The 27,933-nt window shown below is 45.3% G+C and overlaps 2 protein-coding genes across 3 annotated transcripts in view; one reads left to right on the top strand and one right to left on the bottom strand.

Annotated features, from left to right (window-relative positions):
* Nucleotides 1–532: 532 nt before the first annotated feature.
* On the bottom strand, nucleotides 533–25,515 carry METTL23 (methyltransferase 23, arginine). Of its 2 annotated transcripts, none has more exons than XM_073683970.1 (5): nucleotides 25,211–25,515; nucleotides 11,022–11,126; nucleotides 7,564–7,801; nucleotides 7,400–7,484; nucleotides 533–2,053 (listed from the first exon to the last, which is right to left on the bottom strand). In XM_073683970.1, exons 2-5 carry the CDS (start codon nucleotides 11,103–11,105, stop codon nucleotides 1,867–1,869), a joined length of 594 nt encoding a protein of 197 aa, XP_073540071.1. In that variant the 5' UTR covers nucleotides 11,106–11,126; nucleotides 25,211–25,515; the 3' UTR covers nucleotides 533–1,866. The 2 variants fall into 2 exon arrangements, with proteins under 2 accessions (XP_073540071.1, XP_073540070.1); XM_073683969.1 differs by having other exon boundaries at nucleotides 534–2,053; nucleotides 25,138–25,513.
* The window catches only part of JMJD6 (jumonji domain containing 6, arginine demethylase and lysine hydroxylase), a 21,719-nt gene continuing 18,918 nt past the window's right edge, over nucleotides 25,133–27,933 (top strand). Inside the window, exons 1-2 of the mRNA XM_073683968.1 lie at nucleotides 25,133–25,833; nucleotides 27,340–27,728. Of these exons, the coding sequence (XP_073540069.1) occupies nucleotides 25,705–25,833; nucleotides 27,340–27,728 (518 nt within the window). The 5' untranslated portion in view covers nucleotides 25,133–25,704. The remainder of the gene's footprint in view (nucleotides 25,834–27,339; nucleotides 27,729–27,933) is intronic.

Below are 27,933 nucleotides of genomic sequence, written 5' to 3'. Positions count from 1 at the left end.
ATTGCAGATTGTTGGCTTCAGCTGGAAAGGGCGTGATGGCAAGTATGGTTTAATTTAGAACATTAAAGAATTGTGTCTTTATTTCAATTAAAGGACTTTATTCTGGGTGTTTTTGTTTTTTTTTTTTTACTTTGACTATGGGGTTAGTAATGGTGTCTTAGACGCCTCTCCATTACTAACCTGGGCTTGATGTCAGCTGGCATAAGCTGACCTCAACCCCAGCCCTATTACCCCACTGCCACCGCTACAGGGCAGTTGGAAGAGCGAGGCTAAGTGCCAGAATTGTTTCTGGGAGGGGGCCAATATTCATGACACCCTTCCTGGCCTATTAATATCAGCCCCCAGCTGTCTGCCTAGCCTTTGCTAGCTATTGAAATAGGGGGGACCCCATGTAATTTTTTTGGGGGTCCCCCATTTTAATAGCTAGTAAAGGCTAGGTATTCAGCTGGGGGCTGATATTAGTAGCCTGGGAAGCGCCGTGGGTATTACCCCCTTCCCAGGCTTCAAACATCTGCCCCAGCTGTCTGCTTAACCTCCGCTAGAGACTAAAATTATGGGGAACCCTACGCCAATTTTGTTTTAATAAATCCTTTATTTTAACACTAACAAGTACAGTAACCAACACTGTCACTGTACTTAGAAACATGTCAGTCACATATATATCTAATCTGTGTGATGCTCTAGTCTTTCTGTTCTAAATTGTCGGGTACCGGTGTATGCTGCTGATAAATTGCCGGCTTTTCATGTTTCACTGTGAGCACTGTTCCCATCAATTTGGGCAATCACTGTAATGCCACAACCACCCTGGCTGTGACATTAGTGAGTGGCAGACAATCCCTGCATGATTGGTGCTCTAAATAGCGCCAGACATGCAGGAAGGGGACCCGAGCTCCTGCCCGAGCATCTCAAAAGTACTCGGCGAGCTCCGAGCATCTCGAGTACTGATGCTCAGGCGAGCATGCTCGCTCATCACTAGTAATTATAAATATTCATACAATAAAACTTCCTAGAGAATAAATCTACACTATAGTATACACCACTTGTTCCTGGCTTCAAATCCATGTCAAATGGGCTCTGAAGATGATCTGAAAACCTCCCTCTGTTTAACCTAGTGGGTTCCAGTTACAGATCTGCCTGCTGTGAGGGTACATGTATAAGCACCAGCTCATTGGGCAGTGGCCACATAGATGACTAGCTGGCTGAAAGAAAAGTTCCATAATCTATTAATGCCACATACATATAGCATCAGCTCATGGACAAATGTATTGCATTTTCACATGTTAATACGTTAAAATTTGTCAATGTCCTGCAGGCCAAGGTGGAGGGAGCTCTTTGAATGCTACAACGTGCTCCTGCCGGGGAAACAGTTTGGATGTCCACTGATTGCACAGAGTGCTGCTCAATTTCAATCACTGCTTTCAGTCCTACACATTAGGAATAACTTTCTTCTAGGACCTGCGCCACTGGTCCTAGAAGCTGTACCCCCACTATTAGTTTGTATCTGCTTTTTCATGTTTTAACACTCACTTCCTAAGTCAGCACTTAATAGGAACTTTTTTTTTTTAAATGAGGGCAAGCTATAAATACTTTTATTTTTGTATAATATAACCTCATGGCTTTCACATGTGTAGTGAATCCAATCTGACCCTATAGACGGTTGCACACCAACCAGGATGAGATCTCACTGCCAAGGAAGAACCACACTGCTCCAATAGCTCTAAGCCATGCAGCAAGAATAGAGGCAGCTGCCACCCATCTGCTCTCACAGGCTCCAGTTCACCATGAGTATAGTGGCACTCTTAATTGATGGTGCAGCCAGAACCACCTCATCCCTTTCCATTTTATCAAGGTAACCTGTAAATACTCTTATAAATGTTGGGTGAGTGATCTGTCGGACAGATGTCTTGCTGTGATGATCATCATCTGGATAGTATGCCTTCCCGGGAGGCTGGATCCTGCCAGGCATTCTCTGTCAGCATTAAATATCTTCAGAGGAACATTCAGACACCTGAGATCCCATTTGTGGAGCAGAGGCTCTATTGACCAGCTGGCACTAAGGGTTAATAATGAAATGATTACATAAGTACATCTTTCTCCTAAGACGGTAAGTAAAAGCAGATGCCCACTTTGATTACCCCCTGTCCATTTTTCCTGTTGGGACGTACAGATGTGGAAGTCCCCCACCATTTTCTTTTGCTTTGCAGGTCATAAACATATTTCATGTTGCAGACAAACCCAAATCATAAATGCTGAAGAAAATGTTAAAGCTTCATGAAAATGAAAAGTCCTAGGAGGTGATCTCGTTCATACTGGAGGCCGGCTAGTCTCTTAGTTTGTAAAGAAATAAGCAACAGTTACTTTATTTGCTGATCTACTAAAATAACCCTCAATTATCAGAGATATTACCATACCATATAGTAATCTAAGATAGGCGCTTAGCAAAACAGTTAAAGGTAAGCCCGCAAGCTAGTCAGCCTTTCCCAGTAACTGCAAGCCAAATCATAAATCTATAGGTGCATCTCACTAAATTAGATTATCATCAAAGTTAACCCCTTTACAACCCAAGGTGGTTTGCACGTTAATGACCGGGCCAATTTTTACAATTCTGACCACTGTCACTTTATGAGGTAATTACTCTGGAACGCTTCAACGGATGCACCTGATTCTGAGATTGTTTTTTCGTGACATATTGTACTTCATGACTGTGGTAAAATTTCTTCGATATCACTTGTGTTTATTTGTGAAAAAAACGGGAATTAGCCAAAAATTTTGCAATTTTCAAAATGTTAAATTTATGCCCTTAAATCAGAGAGATATGTCACACAAAATAGTTAATAAATAACATTTCCCACATGTCTACTTTACATCAGCACAATTTTGGAACCAAAATTTTTTTTTTATTAGGGAGCTATAAGGGTTAAAAGTTGACCAGCGATTTCTCATTTTTCCAACAAAATTTTTAGGGACCACAGACACTTTGAGGGGTCTTTATGACAGAAAATACCCAAAAGTGACACCCTTCAAGGTGCTCAAAACCACATTCAAGAACTTTATTAACCCTTCAGGTGCCTCACAGGAATTTTTGGAATGTGGAAGAAAAAAATGAACATTTAACTTTTTTCACAAAAATGTTACTTTAGACCCAATTTTTTTTTTATTTTCGCAGGGGTAACAGGAAAAAATGGACCCCAAAATTTGTTGTGCAATTTCCCCTGGGCACGCAGATACCCCATATGTGGGGAAAAACCACTGTTTCGGCGCACGGAAGGGAAGGAGCGCCATTTGACTTTTTGAATGTAAAATTTGTTTGAATAATTAGCGGACGCCATGTTGCATTTGGGGAGCCCCTGATGTATCTAAACAGTGGAACCCCCCCCACAAGTGTCACCATTTTGGAAACTAGACCCCTCAGGGAACTTATCTAGATGTGTGGTGAGCACCTTGAACCCCTAAGTGCGTCACAGAAGTTTATAACATTGAGCCGTAAAAATACAATTTTCACATTTTTCCCACAAACATGTTTTTCAGCCCCCAATTTTGCATTTTCATAAAGGTAACAGAAGAAATTACACCATGCAATTTGTTGTGCAATTTCTCCTGAGTAAACAGATACCCCATATGTGGGGGAAAACTACTGTTTGGGCGCACGGCAGGGTTCGGAAGGGAAGGAGCGCCATTTGACTTTTTGATTTTAAAATTTGCTTGAATAATTAGCGGACGCCATGTTCCGTTTGGAGAGCCCCTGATGTGCCTAAACAGTGGAAACCCCCCACAAGTGACACCATTCTGGAAACTAGACCCCTCAGGGAACTTATCTAGATGTGTGGTGAGCACCTTGAGCCCCCAAGTCCTTTACAGAAGTTTATAACATGGAGCCGTGAAAATAAAAAAATCAAACTTCTTCCACAAAAATTATGTTTTAGCCCCAATTTTTTTATTTTCACAAGGGTAAGAGGAGAAAATGGACCCAAAAACTTTTGTGCAATTTCTCCTGAGTACGCCAATACCCCATATGTGGGGAAGATACAGTGTTTGGGCGCACGGCAGAGTTCAGAAGGGAAGGGGCACTGTGTGACTTTTTGAATGCAAAATCGGCTTGAATCGAGAGCGGATGCCATGTCGCGTTTGGGGAACCCCTGATGTGCCTAAATAGTGGAAACCCCCTACAAGTGACCTCATTTTGGAAACTACACCCCTCAAGGATTATATCAAGGGGTATAGAACATTTTGAAACCAGAGGTACGACACAGAATTTGATAACATTAGGTCATCATATTGAATAAGTTGTCATTAGTCTTGAGCGCAAGTGCTCGCTACTTGAGTTTGCATGGGGTACTCAGGTATGCACCATGTACTGCGTGTGCTCAAGTGACATGCTCGAGTCCCTGCCCGCATGTTTCACGGTTATTAGACACCTGAAAAAAAACATGCGGGGATCGCTCGTGCATGGCAGGCAATCCCCGAAAAAGTTTTTTTGGGCCGCGAAGCATATGGGGCGGAGACTCGAGAACCCGCGATACTCAATGCATACCCGAACACCCGATGCAAACTCAAGTAGCGAGCACTTGCTCTCAACACTAGTTGCCATAGCGTCATCTTTTTGTGTTTTTTTTTACTTTTGAAAAAAAATCCTAACCCCAACCCTAACCCTAGCCCAACGCCAACCCCAACCCTAGCACAACCCTCAGCCGAGAGTTTATTTTTTACGCCATTCCTCGTGTGGTATAAGTGATTAGACGACTTTAGTCTTCGGGTCGGTGCAACTACAGTGATACTAGAATCATATCGGGTTTTTATGATTGACAGCTGTCACACACTAAAAGACACATTTTTTTGTAAAATCTAGTTTTTGCATCGCCATATTTTGAGAGCTATAATTTTTCCATATTTTGGCCGACAGAGTCATGTGACGGCTTGTTTTTTGCGGGATGAGTTGACGTTGTTAATGGTGCCATTTTCGGGCACGTGACATTTTTTGATCGCTCTGTATTCCGATTTTTGGGAGGCAGAATAAACAAAAACCAACAATTCAGGAATTGTTTTTTTTTTTTTTTTATTCTGCTCCGCGTGTGGTAAAATTGATAAGGTAGCTTTATTCTTCGGGTCAGTACATTTACAGTGGTACCAAATTTATATCGTTTTTCTATGTTTTGCGCTTTTACATAAAAGCTATTTTATAGAAAAAAATAATTTTTAGCATAGCTTTATTCTGAGAGCTATAACTTTTTTATTTTTCGGCTGATGGAGCTGTATGGCGGCTTGTTTTTTGCGGGACGAGATGATGTTTTCAGCGGTACCATTTTTATTTATATTCGTCTTTTTGATCGCGTGTTATTTCATTTTTTGTTTGGCGGTATGATGATAAAGCATTATTTTTTGCCTTGTTTTTTATTTTTTTTACCGTGTTCACTGAAGGGGTTAACTAGCGCAGCGATACCAAATATGTGTATTTTTATTGTTTGTTTGTTTTTTTCATAATAATATTTATTGATGGGTACATTATATTTTTATTTTTGGTGGATTATTTTTTTTATTTTTAATTTTTTTTTTTTTTTTTTTACTTTCTGACAGTTTTTTTACTTTTATACTTTGTCCCACTATGGGACTTTCACTTTTATTCTGATCGCCTGCATAGCATAGGGATGGAGCACCATCCCTCTGCTATACAGGCTGTCAGTGCTGCACAGTGAGAAGATAGTTTGGTCATGCACTGCGCATGACCAAAAAATCTTCCTGCTGTCTTGTGACCCGGATGTTGTCATGATGACATCGGGTCGTCATGGCAACATCCGGGAAGCTGCGGCAGACAGCGCTGGAGGCCGGAAGAGGAGGTGAGTATTGCGATCACCTCCCCTTAGCCACCGCAATGCTGCGATCGACTTCGATCGCAGCATTGCGGGGGTTAATGTGCCGGGAGCGGTGCGGGACCACTCCCTGCACATAGCACCGGGTGTCAGCTGTGACAATCAGCTGACACCCGGCGGCGATCGCGCCCGCACAGCCTGTGTGAGGGCACGATTGCCATGATGTACTATTCCGCTATTCCGTACCTGGCTCTTAAGTCCCAGGGCGCAGGTACGGAATAGTACGTCATGGGCTTTAAAGGGGTTAATTTATTTCAGTTCTTCAATACAAAAAGAAAAGCTCATATATTATATAGAGTCATTACAAACAGAGTGATCTATTTCAAGTGTTTATTTCTGTTAGTGTTGATGATTATGGCTTACAGCCAATGGAAATACAAAAGTAATTATCTCAGTAAATTAGAATACTTTATAACAACAGCTTGAAAAATGTTTTTACAATCCGAAATGTTGGCCTACTGACATGTATGTTCAGTAAATGCACTCAATACTTGGTCGGGGCTCCTTTTGCATCAATTACTGCATCAATGCGGTGTGGCATGGAGGCGATCAGCCTGTGGCACTGCTGAGGTGTTATGGAAGCCCAGGTTGCTTTGATAGCAGCCTTCAGCTCATCTGCATTGTTGGGTCTAGTGTCTCTCATCTTCCTCTTGACAATACTCCATAGCTTCTCTATGGGGTTTAGGTCAGGCGAGTTTGCTGGCCAATCAAGCACAGTGATACTGTTGTTTTTACACCAGGTATTGGTACTTTTGGCAGTGTGGACAGGTGCCAAGTCCTGCTGGAGAATGAAATTTCCATCTCCAAAAAGCTTATCGGCAGAGGGACGCATGAAGTTCTCTAAAATTTCCTGGTAGACGGCTGCGCTGACTTTGGTCTTGATAAAACACAGTGGACCTACACCAGCAGATGACATGGCTCCCCAAACCATCACTGATTGTGGGAACTTCACCCTAGACCTCAAGCAGCTTGGATTGTGGCCTCTCCACTCTTCCTCCAGACTCTGAGACCTTGATTTCCAAATGAAAATTGGAATTCTGGGACCTTGTGGAGTGTGTCAACTGCCTTCTGGACATCTGTCAAGTCAGCAGTCTTCCCCATGATTGTGGAGCCCACTGAAACAGACTAAGGGACCTTTTTAAACGCCTAGGAAGCCTTTGCATGTGGTTTTTGTTTATTCTAATTTACTGAGATGACTTTTGTGTTTTCATTGGCTGTAAGCCATAATCATCAACATTAACAGAAATAAACACTTGAAATAGATCACTCTGTTTGTAATGACTCTATATAATATAGAAGTTTCACTTTTTGTATTGAAGAACTGAAATAAATTAACTTTTTGATGATACTCTAATTTAGTGAAAAGCACTTGTGTATATATACATACACACACACACCCCCATATATATATGTATGTATGATATATATATACATATACACACAAATACATATGTGTATGTATAGATATATATATCATACATACATATATAGATATATATAATAACCCTGTAATTATCTACCCATGTAAATTCTACCTCCTGACTTGATAAGTTGTCCAGAATTCAGCTTTGGGGTTCCTTTTTATTATAAAATGCAGAGTTACTAAGATGTCTTCAAAATCTGCAAAAAAAAGATACTGTTAATGCAGCATGCTTGTAGTGCTTACAACACACTTACGGTTGGTGGAGGATTACGTTACCTTTTGGCTCATAAAAAACATCAGATCCCAAAATTATGTCGATAGGAGGGAGGGTGAGCAGATCTGGCGAGATCTCGCCCCATGTCAGTCCAATGACTGGTACTCCCATTAGGTTGTTCTGTGCGCAGCTCCTGAAACAGTTTTCTAAACACTGTGGTAGTGCTGCTGAATCTGATAATATGACACTGGCACCACACTTAGCAGCCACTATGCCAGGGAGGCTCACTCCTGCGCCAACCTAAAATGGCAAGACACACAGATTAGACGATGAAACGCTACCCAGAAGCCTTCCCCATCAGACTTAATTCACACAGCCATAGTATGATCCATGTGTGTTACATGTATTATGCTAACCCTTTGGACTCCACTGACTGCAGTGAACATATGAAATAGGTTTCCCAGGCTTACTTTATCAATGTCCTCAATGTAAAAACTGGGAATCCAGCATCCCCACCAATCAGCAGTTTACAGTGTGGTACACTGCTTAGTGGCCATTTGTGGGTGTTGCAGCTCAGCTTCTATTGAAATGACTAGGCATTGCAGTATCAGGGAACGGCCACTGCACAGTGAATGAAGCTGTGCTGTTCTGGCTCCATTCACTCAAGTGTTAAATGCGCCCAGAGTATCGGATTGTTGGGGGTGATGGGTTAGTGACCTATCCTAAGGGCACAGTCAGACTATAGTATAAATTGGAGCAAGATAGAAATGCAGTTCACGGACTGGCCTGGCTGCTCTCCCGACTCGAGAGCAACAGCTTCATGTATTTCTATGCAGATGTCAGGCTCAGATTTAGAGAGCCGCCGGCCAGTCTGTGCACTGCGTTCTGATCTCAGTCCAATTTATACAGCTGTCTGAGTGCGCCCTAAGGAGAAGTCAACAATATAGTAAGCCTGGGAATCTCTTTTTAGGGAAAACTTCAAAGACTGATGTTTTATACTCCAGTCTTAAAATGGCTCTCACCCTAAGGCACTGCAGTGTAAGGGAAAGTGGCATGTTCAGAAGTGAAAAAGCAGTGAGATGATGGGAAGCTGTAACATTTATTTTTTCTGCAGAGGAAACCAACAACAAAAAAAAGAGGAATACAAAGGAAAATCCTCCTGACGTATATCTATGAGGGAAGGTTTAAACATAATTTGAGCATAGCCTACGAGATGCATCTGAGCATTGGCTCCTTTTTTAGAATAAAAATTGAGTTTCTAGCTACTAGAGTCTTATAAAACGATAGAGAGGACCACATCTAAAGCATACCGAAAAATACAAAAAATCAAGAATTGGCGTGATATATTCTGTAACAGGATGGGGATTTCATATACCCTGTTACGTTCGCGCCCGGACTGACTGGCATGAGCGTGGGCCACGAACCGAGGAGTGCCTGGAGGGGCGTGACTAGGGGCCTCGCCAGATCCGACCACGAACCCACAGCGGCTTAATCGACTTCGTGGTCCGATGAGGGACGTTGGAGGTGGCCCAGGTGCTACTCTAGGTCAGACCCCGGTCACAGCTGTTGACCCACACCGGGGAATGCAGGAACGGGCAGGTTTGGCTGGTATGCAGACAGGTGGGTACTGGCAGGCACGGCTGGTATGCAGATGGGTGGGTACTGGCAGGCACGGCTGGTAAGCAGATGGGTGGGTACTGGCAGGCACGGCTGGTATGCAGACAGGCGGGTACAGGCAGGTACGGCTGCTATGCAGACGGGCGGGAACTAGCAGGCTCGGCTGGTATACAGACAGGCCAGTACTGGCAGGTAGGAAAACAGGCTGGATAGGGACCAGTACAGACTGAGATACAGGAACAGAGCCTCAGGCGCGGAGGACATGCGGAGCAGAGCAGAACCGCAGGCGCGGAAGACAAGCGGAGCAGAGCAGAACCGCTGACGCGGAGGACAAGCGGAGCAGAGCAGAACCGCAGGCGCAGAGGACAAGCAGAGCAGAGCCGCAGGCGCGGAGGACAAGCGGAGCAGAGCAGAGCTGCAGGAGTGGAGGACAAGCGGAGCAGAGCAAAGCTGCAGGCGCGGAGGGCAAGCGGAGCAGAGCAAAGCTGCAGGCGCGGAGGCAGACAGGACAGGGCTCTGTTCACATGGAACAGACTGGGAAACACAGGAAGATAGCTAGAACACAGGAGGTAGATACGGAGGCAGAGAAATGGGAAAAGCAGAACCAGATACACACAAGGTACTTGCTTTGAAGTAGCGAGTGGACACAAAACTCACAAACAGAAGTACAGAGACAACGAGTTGGAGTTAGGTACTGGTTCAGACACTGCAGGAAAAGGGAAGGATTGGACATAGAGACAAACAGGTAACGGACTAGCGCACAGTTCAGACAGGAACTGACACTGAAAACGAGATACAGGAACGAGAATGGGTACTCAACCCCCAGGGTGCCAGGAATAGACTAAAAGTCACAGATACAGGTAACAGGCCTGGGTACTCAGCCCCCAGGGTGGCGCAAACAGACAAGATACAGGACAGGACCTGGCAACTCAGTTGCACAGAACAAACTGAAAGAAAGTGTTCCTCAGGCACCTCCCACAGAGTGGGAAGGTTTAAGTATCCAGTGACTCACAGCAATAGGCTGGGGACGCATTAGGACTGCGCATACTGTAACTTTAAGAATCAGGAAGTAACAGCGACGTCGCCCTAAGCCAGCAGACAAGAGACATGCACACAGCAAGTAAAGGAGTATAGTGCACAGCCTGGACTGATAGGTAAGTTGGCGGTTTTGCATGGTGGGAGATGGTAAGCCATGCCAGCACGTCGCCAGGGATGTTACACACCCTCCATCTTTAGTGAGTCTCCACTCAAATTGCTGAGTTGTGCAATTTAGGAACAACTGTTTGCAATATATATTATCCAAAAACCAGGACTGCTGATGATTGAGATGGTAAAACTCCAATGCTTCCCGGCGGGCAATACTAGAAAGTGGCAGATGAACAAGGAGCGCCACCGGCTCAAAGAAACCAAGCTTTATTGACAATGCATTTCTGAAGTGAATTGCTCTCTTCTTCAGGCCATATGACCTTTTTTTCTCAGCCTGTGGCGCCCCTTGTTCATGTGTCATTTTTTACTGGATCCAAGTAAACCTTAAGCATAGCTGTGAATTGGTTTTGCCTTTTATTCTCGGTTATCAGCCACGTCCAGCTGGGGACAAGACAGGCAGAAAAATGTCATGCCTGAATGCTGTAAGCACGCCAATAAAAACTCTTTATGGGGCCTCTTATGTTCTGTTGAATGGCGTTACCCTTTAAGATTACTTTTATTTATTGACATTAATGGGGAACAATACAAGACGGTATAAACCTTGTGTAAAAGTGGAGATTATGGATTCCCACAGAAATATTTCTAAAATGATTTCCCAAACCTGCAGCATATTACCCAAGTTTTTGCAATGGATTTTCGAACATCTGCTTCACCAGTACAAAGAAATAGGCTTGCCCTAAATGAAGCCATAACTGACCTCCAACACTGTCTTTCCATTCACTGAAGCTCGGTGAAACCAGATGTACTGGGCAAGAACTGGTGCACAAGGCCAAACATACATCCCATACTCCGAATCCAGGACCTGCAACATAACGGGAGAACAGATATATGTTTTTTTGGTACGGTGGGGAAAATAAGTATTTGATCCCTTGCTGTTTTTGTAAGTTTGCCCGCTGACAAAGACATGAACAGCCTATAATTTTATGGGTAGGTTAATTTTAACATTGAGAGATAGAATATAAAAAAAAAAAAAATCAAGAAAATCACATTCTATAAATTAGATAATTTTTTTTTGCATTTTGCAGTGAGAAATAAGTATTTGATCCCCTACAAACCATTATGAGTTCTGGCTCCTACAGACCAGTTAGACACTCCTAATCAACTCGTTACCTGCATTAAAGACCACTGTTTTACATAGTCACCTGTATAAAAGACTCCTGTCCACAGATTCAATTAATCAGTCAGACTCTAACCTCTACAACACAGGCAAGACCAAAGAGTTTTCTAAGGATGTCAGGGACAAGATCATAGACCTGCACAAAGCTGGAATGGGCTACAAAACCATAAGTACAATGCTGGGTGAGAAGAAGACAACTGTTGGTGCAATAGTAAGAAAATGGAAGAAATACAAAATGACTGTCAATCTACATCGATCTGGGGCACCATACAAAGTCTCACCTCGTGTGGTATCCTTGATCATGAGGAAGGGGAGAGATCAGCTTAAAACTACACGGGGGGAACTTGTTAATGATCTTAAGACAGCTGGGACCACAGTCACCAAGAAAACCATTGGTAACACATTACGCCTTAAAGGTTTAAAATCCTGCAGTGCCCGCAAGGTCCCCCTGCTCAAGAAGGCACATGTGCAGGCCCGCCTGAAGTTTGCCAATGATGATTCTGTGAGTTATTGGGAGAAGGTGCTGTGGTCAGTTCAGACAAAAATTGAGCTCTTTGGCATTAACTCAACTCGCCGTGTTTGGAGAAAGAAGAAAGATGAGTACAACCCTAAGAACATCGTCCCAACCGAGAAGCCTGGTGGGGGAAACATCATACTTTGGGGGTGCATTTCTGCAAAGGGGACATGACGACTGCACCGTACTGAAGGGAAGATGGATGGGGTCATGTATCGCGAGATTTTGGCCAACAACCTCCTTCCCTCAGTAAGAGCATTGAAGATGGGTCGTGGCTGGGTCTTCCAGCAAGACAATGACCCAAAACATACAGCCAAGACAACAAAAGTCTCCAGACCTTAATCCCATAGAAAACTTGTGGAGGGAGTTGAAGCCCCGAGTTGCCAAGCGACAGCCTCAAAATCTTAATAATTTAGAGATGATCTAAAAAGAGGAGTGGACCAAAATTCCTCCTGACGAGCGCAAACCTCATCATCAACTACAAAAAAAGTCTGACTGCTGTGCTTGCCAACAAGGGTTTTGCCACCAAGTATTAAGTGTGGTTTGCCAGAGGGGTCAAATACTTATTTCTCACTACAAAATGCAAAAAATGTATCTAATTTATACAATGTGATTTTCTTGATTTTTTTGGATATTCTATCTCTCAATGTTAAAATTAACCTACCCTTAAAATTATAGACTGTTCATGTCTTTGTCAGTGGGCAAACTTACAAAAACAGCAAGGGATCAAATACTTATCTCCCCCACTGTATTTGTGAAAAATTTAAAATGGAGAAAGAAGGGAGATACATTTTGCACAAAATCAAAGATAAATATTAAACCTCTTCTCATGGCAGCTACCGGTCTGTTCAATCAATAAGGAGACAAGTGACTGACAAAGGAAATAGCCATAGACCAAGTACAGTGAGGGCAACATACAGTATATGCTCCCTTCTAGACCCAGACAGAATTTTCATAGAGATTTTTAAAAATCCAATTTATACTATGCTATTAAAGGTGACCTAGCAGCACTCCTGATCTGGACATTTTCATAAATACTTATATTCCATGAAATAATTCTACAGCATCTTTTCGGTAATCAAGTTGGGAGTTGTTATATATATGTCTGTTATGATTTTTCTTGTGCTGTTTCACTCTTCGAGAATGTACTACCCCAGACAAATATCAGACTAAAGGGTTTGTTTTGGGCTATTTATATCATGTGGTAAAGAAATTAACATGGAATCCGAAGGGTATGCCTACATGACATCTTTCTCAGGTGGGTACGCTCTGAAACACCCCTGAAAAAGCGCTTAAAAATTGCTAAAAACAAACAATGAACAAATACACTGCAAGATCAAAACAACTTGCCGTGCATATGTTGTTGTTTTGAGCTTCTGTTAACCACTTCAGGCTTCGAAAGCTGTTGAAGCAGTTAAAAGAAGTTACCTGTCCATGCCTGCTAGATAGCTGTTCACTATTGTATACATATATAAGTGGAAAAAAAATTGGACGGCAAAGCCGCAGAAAAGAACAAAGCAGATAACAAAGACGCTTCAGGAAAAACATTGACGGTGTTTCCCTAGAGTCTTTCTTGCACACTAGTTGGATATGGTATTCTGTAGCAAACATATTGTGAGGAAGGAATCTGCTATAGACGTGTCTGCAGTGCATTGCCTTAAGTGTATTGCTTAAGTATGAGAAATATAAATTATACCTGAATTGAACCTGAAGGGAACTGAAGGTAACTGGATACTTGGACACTATAAACAATGTTTGTGTTTGTTTTCACTCTCTCCCCCATAGTCCTCCACTTTCTACTGACCCCCTTAATCCCTACATCCTCCCCATTCATCTCACCTTCTCCTTAGAACTATTCCTAAACATTCAATCCTCTGTCTCCAAACACAGACAGCCACCTCATGCTCTCTCCTGCTCCCACCTACTAACACTTTCTCTGCTCCTCCTCGCTGCTGGCGATATCTCCCCAGATCCTGGCCCTCCTCACCACATCCCCACAGTCACCTCCACCTCCTATCCACAATCTATCACAAACTCTTACAACCCTTCTAACTTCATACACATCCGCCCAGCCCCCGCTTCCCCAGTCCCACTAACAGGAGCTCTATTGAATGCTCGCTCTGTCTGCAACAAACTTTCCTACATCCATGATCTTTTCATCACTAACAAACTTTCCTTCCTCGGCATCACCGAAACCTGGCTCACCCCCTCTGACACAGCCTCTCCAGCTGCACTTTCGTACTGTGGATTCCACCTTTCCCACACCCACCGCCCAATTGGCAAGCATGGTGGAGTGGTAGGTTTTCTCCTGTCAGATAACTGTTCCTTCACCCAAATCCCACTGCCACCCTCCATTACTCTCCCCTCTTTTGAGGTGCACTGTGTGCGCATCTACTCCAACCTCCAACCGTCATTTACCGTCCCCCAGGACCAACCACCACCATCTTAGACCACCACTTCATTTTCTTTCTGCTGACATCCCCACTATCATCATGGGCGACTTCAACATCCCATTCGACACTTCCCTCTCAGCTGCCTTTAAGCTTCTTTCCCTCACTTGCTCCTTCGGCCTTACTCAATGGTCTACCGCAGCCACTCCCAAAGATGGCCACACACTGGACCTCATCTTCACCTGCCTCTGTTCCCTATCTAACCTCTCTAACTCACCTCTCCCCCTTTCTGACAACAACCTACTTACATTCTCTACCCTCTCCTCTCCAGGGCCACAATCCCTACTCCACAAACTTGCACACCCTCGCAGAAATCTTAAACACCTTGACCTGCACTCACTCGCTGAGTCCCTTCTCCCTCTTACAGACATTAGTTCCTTACATGATGCAGATGTTGCTGCCGCTTTATACAACACCATAACAGCTGCAGCTCTCAATTCGGGTGCCCCCTCACACATACCAAAGCTCGCACAATCAACAGGCAACCCTGTCACACCAGCCAAACCAAAGAACTGCGACGGGCCTCCAAGGTTGCTGAGAGTAGATGGAAAAGGTCTCACTCCAATGAGCAATTCATCGCATTCAAACAGTCCCTTACTACCTTCAAGTCCACACTCACTGCAGCAAAACAAACAAGCATACTTCTCATCTCTCATATCCTCCGTCTCACAAACCTAAACAGCTATTCAACACCTTCAATTTTCTCCTCCATCCTCCAGCACCTCCTCCCTCTCCTCTCATCTCAGCTGAAGACTTTGCCTCATTCTTCAAGCAGAAGATTGACACCATCAGACAAAGCTTTTGCCTAAAGTCCCCACAGCCCTTCCTCACACCTACTCAATCCTCCTCCTCTAAAACCAGCTTATCCACCATTACGGAAGATCAATTTTCCTCTTTACTCTCTAAATCACAACTCACCACCTGTGAACTTGACCCAATCCCATCCCACCTCATCCCCAACCTTACCACTATCCTCATCCCAACCCTAACCCATCTTTTGAACCTGTCACTAACAACTGGCGTCTTCCCCTCATGCTTCAGGAATGCCTCAATCACACCCACCCTCAAAAAGCCCTCCCTCGACCTATCCTCTCTGACTAGCTACCGCCCCATATCACTTCTCCCCTATGCCTCAAAACTACTGGAACTTGTGCACTTTGAACTGTCCTCCCACCTCTCCTCTTGCTCTCTCTTTGACTTCCTCCAATCTGGCTTCCGACCGCACCATTCTACTGAAACTGCCCTGACTAATGTCACATACGATCTACTAACCGCCAAAGCCAAGCGACACTACTCTGTCCTCCTCCTCCTGGACCTGTCATCTGCCTTTGACACAGTGGACCATTCCCTCTTACTACAGACTCTCTCATCTCTTGGCATCACAGACTTGACCCTATTTTGGATCTCTTCATGCCTAACAGACAGTACATTTAGTGTCTTCCACTCACACCCCACCACCTCATCTCACCCCCTATATGTCGGTGTCCCCCAAGGTTCAGTTCTAGGACCCCTCCTCTTCTCCATCTACATCTTCGGCCTAGGACAGCTCATAGAGTCCCACGGCTTTCACTATCATCTCTATGCTGATGACACACAGATCTACCTCTCTGGGCCCAATATCACCTTACTAACCAAAATCCCACAATGTCGGTCTGCTATTTCATCCTTCTTCTCTGCTAGATTCCTAAAACTTAACATGGATAAAACAGAATTCATCATCTTTCCACCATCTCACTCAACCCCCCCCCCCCAACTGACCTATCTATCAACGTCAATGGCTGTCCACTCTCCCCAGTCCCCCAAGCTCGCTGCCTTGGGGTAACCTTGGACTCTGATCTCTCCTTCAAACCACATATTCAAGCCCTTTCCCCTTCCTGCCGACTCCAACTCAATAATATCTCCCAGATCCGCACATTCCTCAACCACGAATCTGCAAAAACACTAGTGCACGCCCTCATCTACCGCCTTGACTACTGCAACCTCCTGCTCTGTGGCCTCCCTTCCAACACTCTTGCACCCCTCCAATCTATCCTAAACTATGCTGCCCGACTAATCCACCTGTCACCCCACTATTACCCGGCCTCTCCTCTGTCAATCCCTTCATTGGCTCCCCATTGCCCAGAGACTCCAGTTCAAAACCCTAACCACGACATATAAAGCCATCCACAACCTGTCTCCTCCATATATCTGTGACCTAGTCTCTCGGTACATACCTGCACGCAACCTCCGATCCTCACAAGATCTCCTGCTCTGCTCCCCTCTTATCTCCTCTTCCCACAATCGCATACAAGATTTCTCCCGTGCATTCCCCCCTACTCTGGAACTCTCTACCCCAACATATCAGACTCTCATCTCGGAAACCTTTAAAAGGAACCTGAAGACCCACCTCTTCCGACAAGGCTACAACCTGCAGTAACCACTGCTCTACCATATCGCTGCACGACCACCTCTACCTTCATCTACTGTATCCTCACCCATCCCTTGTAGACGGTGAGCCCTCGCGGGCAGGGTCCTCGCTCCTCCTGTACCAGTAGCCATCACGTTTTGTTCAAGATTATTGTAATTGTTTTTGTATGTATAACCCCTTTCACATGTAAAGCGCCATGGAATAAATGGCGCTATAATAATAAATAATAATAATATGCAGGTACAGAAGAGACGTGCTGTGTGCATACACTAACTGTATGCACTCTAGGTGTATGCCATTTCTACACTCCCGGTGCTGGTCACGTGACCGCTCATAGGTGATTTGCATATTTAGCATCATGTGCTGACCGCTTTCTCATCCACAACACATGATGATAGGTATGCAAATCACATATGAGTGGTGACCTGACCAGCGTCGGGAGTGTAGCAATCAGGGCTGTGGAGTCGGTGTCCATTTTGGTGGAATCGGTATAAAATGGAAGGACTCAGACAATATATAATAAATTGGTACAGTAGTGTGTAGTACAGAATGTGCTGTAAATGTTTTCGTAAGAATTTTGGAAAGTTATGAAATGTCCTATAAATGTCGGTTCTGATCCTGATCTAAGGATCTTGGCTTTTAGTTGAGATGAATGTACATGCACAGTAGTGAGGCGGTGCTGTGGAGTCGGAGTCAGGGAATCAGAAGTCAGGGAAATTGAGGAGTCGGTGGTTTGGCTTACTGACTCCACAGTCCTGGTAGCAATACCGGACACCTAACAGTGACTACAGTACACACAGTTAGGTTTCCACTTTAGATTCCCTGCCAAATTATATAAATGTCCTAGACAACCACTTTACCGGGCACAGGTTTAAGCATGCCCAAAAACTGCATCTTTCTAGGCAGGCCTATCACATTCCCTGATTTGACTCTTCATTTAATCCACCCCTCAAACATAATTGCTCAGATTCTGACCCCTTATTTTTAAGGACATTTGTCAGCAGGATTTCACCAACTAAACTATGTGCATGTAGCTCTTTCAAAGACAAGTCTAGCGATACCTCTGCATGGCCAGTCAGTTCTTCCATCACTGAGAAATCAACGTTTTAATTGATATGCAAATGAGGCAGAAGAGCTATAGTAGATCTGAAGTCTCTGTCACTCCAGGTCTATTCCCAGCCCAGCGCCGCTGCCTTATAGCTTGACAGCTCCTATGCCTGAAGTCACACAGCATAGAGGCTGTCAGCCAAGCAGGAGGCGGTGCTGGGTGGGGAATAGAGCTGGAGTGACAGAGGCTTCAGAACTACAAATAGCTCTTCAGCCTCATTTGCATATAAATTCCAACACGGATTTCTCAGAAATAGAGGCCATGTAAAGCTATTACTGGACTTGTCTGAAAGAGCTACATGAACAGTTTAGGGGGTGAAATCTAGATGACAGATTCCCTTTAACACTATCCACCATACTCCTTGCATGTTAATGCACTTCATATCTATGCATGCACACACACACACAGGTTGGGTCGTCCGGGTGGTCTGGTGTGTTCTTTATGGAAATAGTGTAGTAGTGATGGTTTCATACATCCCTGTCTCGCACCCCGGCCACGGGTTTCCCAGCTGTTGAGTTCATGTTACTTGGACTGCGAAACAGGATGCATTAGACTGGCCTAAGCCTGTACCATACTCTTCTAGCAACAGTTTGTAAAGCTAGAAAATAATCTACGGTGCGATTTGTATTGATAAAATAAGGGCCACCACAATGGAAACCAAATGGACTCAGATATAGTCCCCGGGGTCTTTTTGGTACCATTTGAATCAGTTATATACTAGATCCATTCTCAGTATGAATACAGTTTCTGTGTTCTTAGAATGAAACAGACACTTAAAGGGGTTGTTCAGTCAAAACAAGGATAATCCCCAGGATAGATGATAAGTTACTGATCACTGGGTCCATCCGCGCTGGGACCTGCACCCACCAGCACAATCAGGAACTTTTACCCCAAGAACAAAATGGGGCAAGTCAGATGCCCAATCACCACTCGTTCTCTATGGGGCTGTCGGAAAAAGCCAACTCTGCAGCCCCATAGGGAATGACGGGAGCGGGGGTCCAGCATGTGCACCATCGCTTCATTTTACTGGGCAATAAAAGTGCCCAGATCTGGTGATAATGCAGGACCCAGAGGTCAGACCACCATAGATTAATAAGCGATCATCACCTATCCTGTGGATGTAACATGCAGAAGTAGTACTGTTGCTTCAAATCCAGCAACTATTAGAAGTAACACAAGCACAGGTGACAGGAAGCCATTAATGCAAAAATGGATGAGCTGGGGGAGAAAGAAGCTGAAGACATCATGGGGACATTCCTCCAGGAGCTAACACAGTTTCTAACCAGGTTGAAGTTGGAGGATGGAGGGGCGGCACCAATTACCAAAAGTGGAAATCTCCGTCCACAGACAGAACTACAGGAATTGAAAGAACAATTTAAAGCACTAACAGCCCTGCAGGAATCGACCATTTCCTCTGAACGGGTAATAGACTCAGACAGAACCTTCAACCTGCTTGGGTTAGATAAATCAGGGAGACAGTCCTAACACCACAAATCACCATAAGGAAAGAATTTGAGATCCTGGGACAGATTGGATAGTGTGAACAGAAAGAGAAACTGTCTTATATAAACTTGTTGCACCACATCGATGCAGGCTTACAGAAAGGCTACCAACCAGATGAGATCGTTGAGGGGGTGGTGAAAGCGATTAGACCAGGACTGAACCTCCGTAGTATGCTAGAAATGAAAAGTCAATTGACCTTGCAACAGCTGAAGATGATTTTAAAAGGGCACTATAAAGAAGAGAGTACTTCAGAATTGTTCCACCGACTCAGTAACCTTTCACAGAAAAATAATGAATCACCCCAAAGTTTCTTGTTCAGAGCAATTGAACTGAAGGATAGACTGTTGTTTGCATCCAGAGATGTAGAAGCGGAAGAGAAGTTTGATGCTGGACTAGTCCAGAAGAAGTTCTTCAGATCATTGGGAACGGGGTTAATCAGCAAAGACATCAGGTTGCAGCTGAAACAGTACCTAGACGATCCTGGCATTCTGGACGAAGTCCTAATTGAAAAAATGAATGAGGCAGCTAGTTTGGAGTCAGAGAGCGAACAAAAGTTAAAGAAAGGCTCTGCTCCTAAAATCACCAAAATGAGTCAGCTGAAGCTGGAGACCCCCAGTGGCCAGTCCGAAGATCATCATGGAGACCATCCAGTGCCACCTCCGAGAGGGAACCTTAAATCACCAACAAAAGAGAGGACCGCCAGCTCTGACTGGGAGGAAGTAATAGGAGAACTGCGAGCCGAGTTGATTGAGGTGAAAAGGTTGATTTGTTCCAGGCCAGAACATGTATCCCTCAGACCCAGGAGTGGGTTCCAAAATAGAAGACACCCGGCGTGTCCACTGTCTAACATGTGGTGAGGAAGGACATTATGCCAAGTCATGGTCGTTTGGGTTAAAAGACAAGAGGTTGCCAGTGCAGGGCGACTGGTAACCGCGACACGGAGAAGACCCCAGAAGCAAATCCAAATCTCACCAAACCCCAGAACGGCGCATGAGGTAAAACGGCTGCGTCAGTAATATCCCCAAGTGTGTTCCCGTCTACAACAGCTGCAAAAGAGACAGGGGCATCAGTTACTTCATGTCCAGTGCGGAGGTCAAACGATGTACTCCTGGGAGGAAGATTCCTCGGTCAGTAAAGATAGCCTCATCAGCCTAATCGGTGAAAGGTGCTTTATACAGTGCCAGCTAGATGGACTCCAGGTAAAAGCACTGTAGGACACAAGAGCCCAGGCGAGCCTTTTAAATGAAGTAGGCGCTACCTGCCACATTCGTGCCTTCGGTCGCTAAAACAATTCTTAGGACCAGTGGAACTCCATGGCAAATCGGTCAACCAGACCGAAATCCCTTTCATAGGCTGGGTGGAAGTGACTTTCCAACTGAGTGCCAAGAAGAACAGCAACATCATTGAGCTTTTGGTAACTTTTCTCATGACCAGTGATCAGAACGTGTCAGAGGATCCTATCCTGGGTTATAATGTAATCAGTGAGGTCATCACGAAACACAAGTCTGGGACACTGGTGGTGGATGCAATTGCCACATCACTTGCCATACAAAATGCCGTGGCGGAAAATGTGATTCATAAAGAAAGCACAGAATACCATGGATCCCAAAGAAGTGTGAACTGTTCAAAAGGCAAGTCAGATTTCTAGGTAAAATTGTGTCTGGAGAAGGATATACCATGGACCCAGCAGAAATCGCTCCGGTACTGGCCTTATAAGACAAGCGGCCCTCTACCTTCGGGGAGTTGAGGCAGATATTAGAATTCCTCTCCTACTACCGTACTTACGTTCGGAACATCTCCAGGATTGCCGCCCCACTATACCTCTTCCAGAGTCAACAACACCCACGGAGAAAAAGAATGCTTAGGACCAGGCTTAAAAGAAACAACGCCGTTTCGTCCCAACAGCCCATTCTCTGGATAGCAGACCACCAGGAGGTAATGAAAGAACTAGTAGACTACCTGGTAAAACCACCCATCTTGGGATATCCTCATTTCATCTTACCATTTATTCTTCATTGTGACGCTTCTCAAGTCGGACTGGGAGCTGCCCTGTATCATCATCAAGATGGAAAATTGAGCGTCATCGGTTACGGTGCTAGAACGTTGACAGACGCTGAGAAGAATTACCATCTACATTTCGGAAAATTGGAGTTCCTGGCATTGAAATGGGCTATCTGTAAACGATTTAGAGATTATCTCTATTACAGCAAAGAGTTTGAGGTATACACTGACAACTTTTTGACCTATGTCCTCACTACAGCCAAACTGAATGCAACGGGTCAGAGATGGGTCAATGAACTAGCTGACTTCAATTTCAGCATCAAGTACAGCCCAGGAAAATGCAATGCGGATGCTGACGGATTGTTGAGAATGACACTAGAGCCTGAGGAGTTCATGCAAGAATGCTTGGAGGAAGTCAGTCTGAAAGCAATTGAGAGCACTACCCAAGCAGTACAAGCTTATCAAGAGGTAGACACACCATTGTGGAGTCCGGTGACGGTGGAAACCACCATAAAAGCGAGAGAACAAGATCACCCCCTGTCTATTCAACAACTACCAAAAGGAAAAATCCGTAGAGCACAACGGGAAGATCAGATAATTGGTAGAATAGTACTTTATGCGGACCAAAATCGGTTTCCAAGTAAATGGGAGAGAGATAATGAGTCACCAGCAGTATCTGTTTTAGTTAAAGAATGGACGAAGCTCTACCTCAGTGAAGACGGTATCCTGTATCGTAAAGGAGGACAAAACCGGCAATTGGTACTAACCAGAGTATTCCGTAGGTTGGTCTTCAAAGAACTCCATGAAAACATGGGACACCTGGGAGTGAAAAGGACAACTAACCTGATCTGTGAAAGTTTCCTCTGGCCGTACATGCAGAGAAATATTGAGAGGTACGTGACCAGGGAGTGTGGGTGTCTGAAAGATAAACGTCCCAACACATTAACCCGGGCACCTATGGGCAGCATCCAAACTATGTATCCGTTCTAGATGGTCTCAATAGACTTTCTACATCTCGAGACGTGCAAGGGTGGCTATAAATACATCTTGGTGGTGATGGACCATTTTACTCGATTTGCTCAAGCATATGCCACCACCAATAAATTGTGTCAAACAGCGGCAGAGAAGATCTTCAATGATTTTGCTTTGAGGTTTGGGTTCCCTACGAGGTTACACCACGACCAAGGAAGCGTATTTGAGAACCAGCTCTTTGCCAAGTTAGGAAAGTACTGTAGAATTCAGAGATCCCACACAACGCCTTATCACCCAGAGGGTAATAACCGGACATTATTGTCGATGTTGTACACTTTAACAGCTGACGAGAAGAAAGACTGGAAGAGTTCTCTGTCAAAAGTGGTACATGCCTATAACTGTACAAAGAGCAATGCAATGCGTTACTCACCCTTCTTCCTATTGTATGGACGATCGCCAAGACTGCCAATCGACATCCTGTTCGATACTCCGGTGTCAGAGACTTACAGAACGTATCCGGAGTACGTTCGGAAATGGAAGGAACGGACGGCAGAGGCATACAACATACTATAATCAAAAATGCTATGGAGCAGAATTGACACCGGGAAGCTGGGTGCTATTTAAGAACATACGTGATAAAGGTGGTCCAGGAAAACTTTGTTCGTACTGGGAAGACAAGGTGTATGTGGTCGTAAGGAGGAAAGCTGATGACAGCCCAGTGTATGAAATCCGATTGGAAACGGGAGACAAGAAAACCAGAATAGTCCATTGAAATTTACTACTACCCTGTGATTATCTCCCACCACAACAAGACTTCCCAGAAGTAGACCGACATCGTCCGAGATCAACTAAGGGACCACCACAGACTAAAGCTCCGGAGGTGGATAGTGACCTTGAAAGTTCCGATGGAAAAGAACATACCATTGTATTTCTCGGACCGGCAAAGAGAGGGATGTACCATCCTCAGGAGAGTGAACTAAGTCCCGAGGCTCCAGAGTTTGGACCAAGGAGTACAGATGAATTCTAACTCAGATCAGACGATCGAACACCGGTCCCTGAAGAGACCGATCGACACTCAGGAGGAGCGGAATTATCAGACTGTGCGGAAACAGGCGATTCAGGAGAAGTACAGGAACTTACAGAGGCAGCTCCTAGAGCATCTGAGGAAGCATGGGAAATGAGTGCGGTGGAAGAAACTCCTGTGACCGAAGAACCCGTGGTCTCTGAGGAACAACCCACCAGGAGGATATCGACTCTAGAAGTGAGGAGACCCGTGATTCTGACGTATGAGACACTTGAGACAGTCAAGGACTGTCAACTGGAAACCGGTATCTCTGCCTGTGGACCAGGTAAGCCCACTGGAGTGGTATTCACCACCGAGAGGCAGTATGGAAGATGTTGCCTACTGGAAAGACTTGTTTTCATGCTTTGATTTTCCTTAAAAGACTTTGTAGAAACAAAGAACTGTTAAAACCTAGTGAGAGAGAGCTGGCTGAAGACGTATGAAAAGCTCCAACTAAAGAGATGCTGATTATTTTAATTGTTTATTTCTTACAGGCGTCCTACAAGAAAAACATTTTAAGAATAGGTTATCAATGTTTATGAACGTTATACCAATTTGACAATGTCAATCTGTATATGAAGTTATTTAACTTTCACCACTGTCTCAGAATTGGTCAGCTAGAACAATTAAGATGAATGTCGAGGACAACATTCAAAAAAAAGGGAAGAGTGTGACATGCAGAAGTAGTGCTGTTGCTTCAAAAGCATCCAGCAACTATTAGAAGTAACACAAGCACAGGCAACAGTGCATCCAGCAACTAGAGGGGTTAACACAGTCACAGGAGACAGGGAGTGTTTTAGCAGAGCCCCAGGGGGATTGTGGGGAAGTAATTTACTGTCTGGCTACAGACAAAGAGAAAGGTGGTGTGTGATCTGCATCTCACAGAAAGCAAGGGAACAGAATTCATGTCAGGAGGGAAGCTAAACACAGATCAGATAGATTCCCTGAACTAACAGTGCAGAGTATTATCGGGCAGAAAGATAAGGACTGGAAGGAATTGTGTCACAGGGATCATCTCCCTCATCAGACCCTCCTTCTCCATGCAGGATAAAGAATGCTGTGTATTATTGTGTCCTTGTGCAGGTAAAGCCTGTGGTTGTGTTCACATATAAGTGTGCTGTACTGTGCTACAGGATAGACTGTGTACTGCTGTGCTGCAAAGGAGACTGTACTGTTATTACTGGAGCCTGTTGCTCAAAGAGACATTTGCACTGCACTGGACTCATTCAATGTCAATGTTCTACAGTTTCTGAAGACTTTTGTCAGATGTGTCTGGTCAGCAACTCAATCTATCGTGTGCCTGAGAGAAGCTGCAGCCCATGGTCGCCCTGAGTAACGGTTCCCCCAGGATTCCAACGAATTCATGTAACCGGTCTCGCCCCTATCTGAACTTAGGCAGCGTGCGTGTAACACAGAGCCTGAGGTTAGGTCCACACTAAATGAAGGATGATGGCATTTAGCTTCAGTAATTCTCTTCTTTGAGGGCAGTGTGAATAAATGGCAGCAGACTTCATTGCTCTGGTCAGAGAAACTGATGCCAGCAGCCGGTATGTATGGGGCTAATAATGGCTCCATCTCCTCAGCTCCATGCACAGCCCAGCGCACAGGGGGTTAAGCCGCCGTCTGCACTCTCGCACGTACGCTATGGCGCCCCATGCGGCCACTCTCTAACCAGCACCTCGGGAATGCGGAGCCTGAGCTCCCGGGACTGCTCCGCTCCTCCGCCCCCATCGTCCTGCAGAAACACGTACTCCCGGGAGACGGTGCGGGGCTCCCCCGTTCTCTCACTCCCAGGCATCGCAGTGGGCTACACGTGGGCGCCATACTGTCGCATGTTGATTGCAGCTTCAAAGTGGCTAAACCTGGCAGCCATATTGGCAGTGGCACCCGAACTTCTCATCTATGCTATCACAGGACAGAGTAATTACACGTAATAACGGATACGTGTCTCGTATACAGTCAGAAATTGTAATCCGTAACAATTAAACAACGGTGCTTTCTTAAGTGACTTAGCGACCGCCGTAAAGTCGCTATTAGCAGATGCGCATGCGCATTACTAGCAGACGGTTCCCCTGCCCTTATCAATATGGCGGCGTACTGCAGACAGCGCGGACACTTGTACGCGATACTTCCTGCTTCTTTTGTCCTCCAATAGTTGGAGCTTTTAGCAGAAGTGGGCGGGGCGAGGTCGCTGCGGGGATATCGGAGAGCTGTTCCGCGGGAAGACGTTAGCGGAGACACCGGGATGAACCACAAGAGCAAGAAGCGGATTAAGGAGGCGAAGCGCAGCGCCCGCCCGGAGCTCAAAGACTCCCAGGACTGGAGCCGCCATAACTACGCCGAGGTGTACCGGCTGAGCCCCAGCACCGTGCGGGTGAGCGATCCCCCGCCCCTCCGTCATACCGGGTATTGCGTCAGTGCCCACAGGTGCCAGGCTGCTAGTCCCGTGTGTACTATGCCACGCACACGGGCGGGAGTCTGCTCAGCAGTGATGGAGGGTACCAGGCATAGTGGCACCATGTACTCACCTGTGTGCGGCGCCTGGCACTGCATGTCCCAGAGATGGGTGCCCTCCGTCCTCACCCGAGGCGCCCCCGGAGACGGGTGCCCTCCGTCCTCACCCGAGGCGCCCCCGGAGACGGGTGCCCTCCGTCCTCACCCGAGGTGCCCCCGGAGACGGGTGCCCTCTGTCCTCACCCGAGGCGCCCACATGTACCCACTGTAAATTGGGCTCCTTTTTCTTAATTGTGCCATTTGTATAATACCACATTTGCAACGGCCCGCAGGCGTCCTCTGAACGGTGTGCTCCGGCCACCCGTAGGCGCCCGCTGCATGTGTCAGAGCTGTCTTAACAGATGTGACACATGCAGCCGCGGTGGCTGTTACTGAAATGCCGAGCACGCCGAAACTACTCGGCGAGTACCCGAGCGTGCTCGCTCATCACTAGTACAGACGTGTGACCATTAAAGCTAATCTCTTGCCTTAGAGGTGGGGTTTACATTTACTATACATTTATCACATATCTTTTGAAATGTATGAGATGGAAATACCCCTTTAAGCCAGTGATTGACTGTTGTCATGTGAATTTATGGCATGTCATGGCTCATAGGATGGACACAAAAATGGGGCCAGTGGGGTGCAGGTTTGCTGGGGAAATTTAGAAGGCATGTACTATAGGCCTTTTTTGCAACAGTATAACAGTAGGGGCTGATTCAGACTTGTGTGCCATCTGTTTATTGCTCTGTCACATTATATTCTATGACACTCTTCACATGTTTGATCTTTATTTTTTGACTGGACTGATGGCCTACATACAAATGGGAGACATGTCCCACTTCATACACGTGAGTCAATGAGAAATATGCGCAGCACAAGTTGGCATATATGTGCAGATTTGTTGTTAATGACCAGTGGCTTTTTTGTTTGTTTTTTCATGCTGTGGACGATACACAGATGGTGATATAGGGGTGGGGGGGATTTACTCTTGAGATTCAGTACCCCCCACAGGTTGGCATTAAAGAGCCATGAAATTTGCAGGAACGTTTTGGCCGCTTTCTTTGCAATAATTGACACCCGTGTGACTGTGTGCACCTCATACCTATGTAAATGGGACTGAGCTGCAGTACCAGATAGCAGCCTCATGCATCGCAGTGGTGCTGTGGCCTTCAGCACCCCTGCAGCCCCTCCATCCCACTGAGTGTGGGGGTGCTGGAGATTAGGATATGTGACCAAGTGTTTGCAGGTTGAGATACAGCTGAGTTATGTACAAACCTTTAGTTCAGCATCTGGGGGTTGGTAAATGTCAGTGGTCTGTCACACCTATATATTCTCGCTGATTTTTGTTGACATGTACATTTTGCATCTTTTCCTTCTCTTCTAGGATAACGTAGAGCGAGCTGATGCTGTGCAGATCACTCAACAAGAATTCATTGAACGCTATGAGAAGCCTTACAAGCCGGTAGTGATCGTCAATGGCACACTGGGATGGCCTGCGCATGAAAAGTGGACCCTAGAAAGACTCAAACGCAAGTACCGCAACCAGAAGTTCAAGTGTGGAGAAGACAATGATGGCTACTCTGTGAAGATGAAGATGAAATATTACATAGAGTATATGGAAGGGACACGGGATGACAGCCCCTTGTACATCTTTGATAGCAGCTATGGGGAGCACCCGAAAAGAAGCAAATTACTGGAAGATTACGAGGTGCCAAAATATTTTCAAGATGACCTTTTCCAGTTTGCCGGAGAGAAAAGACGACCACCATATCGGTATAACACCTCAACCTTTTTTGCTGCTGTTTATTATTGTGGGCATTATGATAAATGCTGTCAAATATATATTATCCTGCCTTTTATTAAAGGGGTTGTCCAGGCTTGGGACAAAAGTTAGCAGTTACTCTACATGTTTTCAAATGCTGAGTCATGACCCCGTGTGGTGGGCACGCTGTTAAGATACCCCAGTATTCCCGGTGTG

This window comes from Phyllobates terribilis, unplaced genomic scaffold (assembly GCF_046119375.1).
Source record: "Phyllobates terribilis strain yellow unplaced genomic scaffold, ASM4611937v1 Scaffold_5__5_contigs__length_657084704, whole genome shotgun sequence".
NCBI classification, from domain to species: domain Eukaryota; kingdom Metazoa; phylum Chordata; class Amphibia; order Anura; family Dendrobatidae; genus Phyllobates; species Phyllobates terribilis.
The sequence above is the reverse complement of the archived record's forward strand: the minus strand, read 5'-3'. Positions and strand labels throughout refer to the sequence as shown.

Bases quoted from the DNA above. Each gene is read 5' to 3' on its own strand.
- METTL23 (XM_073683969.1), bottom strand. From the start codon at position 25,257: ATGCCTGGGAGTGAGAGAACGGGGGAGCCCCGCACCGTCTCCCGGGAG. The intron at 7,802-11,021 runs GTCAGTTATGGC...TTGCCATTTTAG, and splicing joins ATGGAAAGACAGTGTTGGAG to GTTGGCGCAGGAGTGAGCCT. The intron at 2,054-7,399 runs GTAGAATTTACA...ATTAACCCTTAG, and splicing joins ACAACTTATCAAGTCAGGAG to TGCCAGCTGGTCAATAGAGC.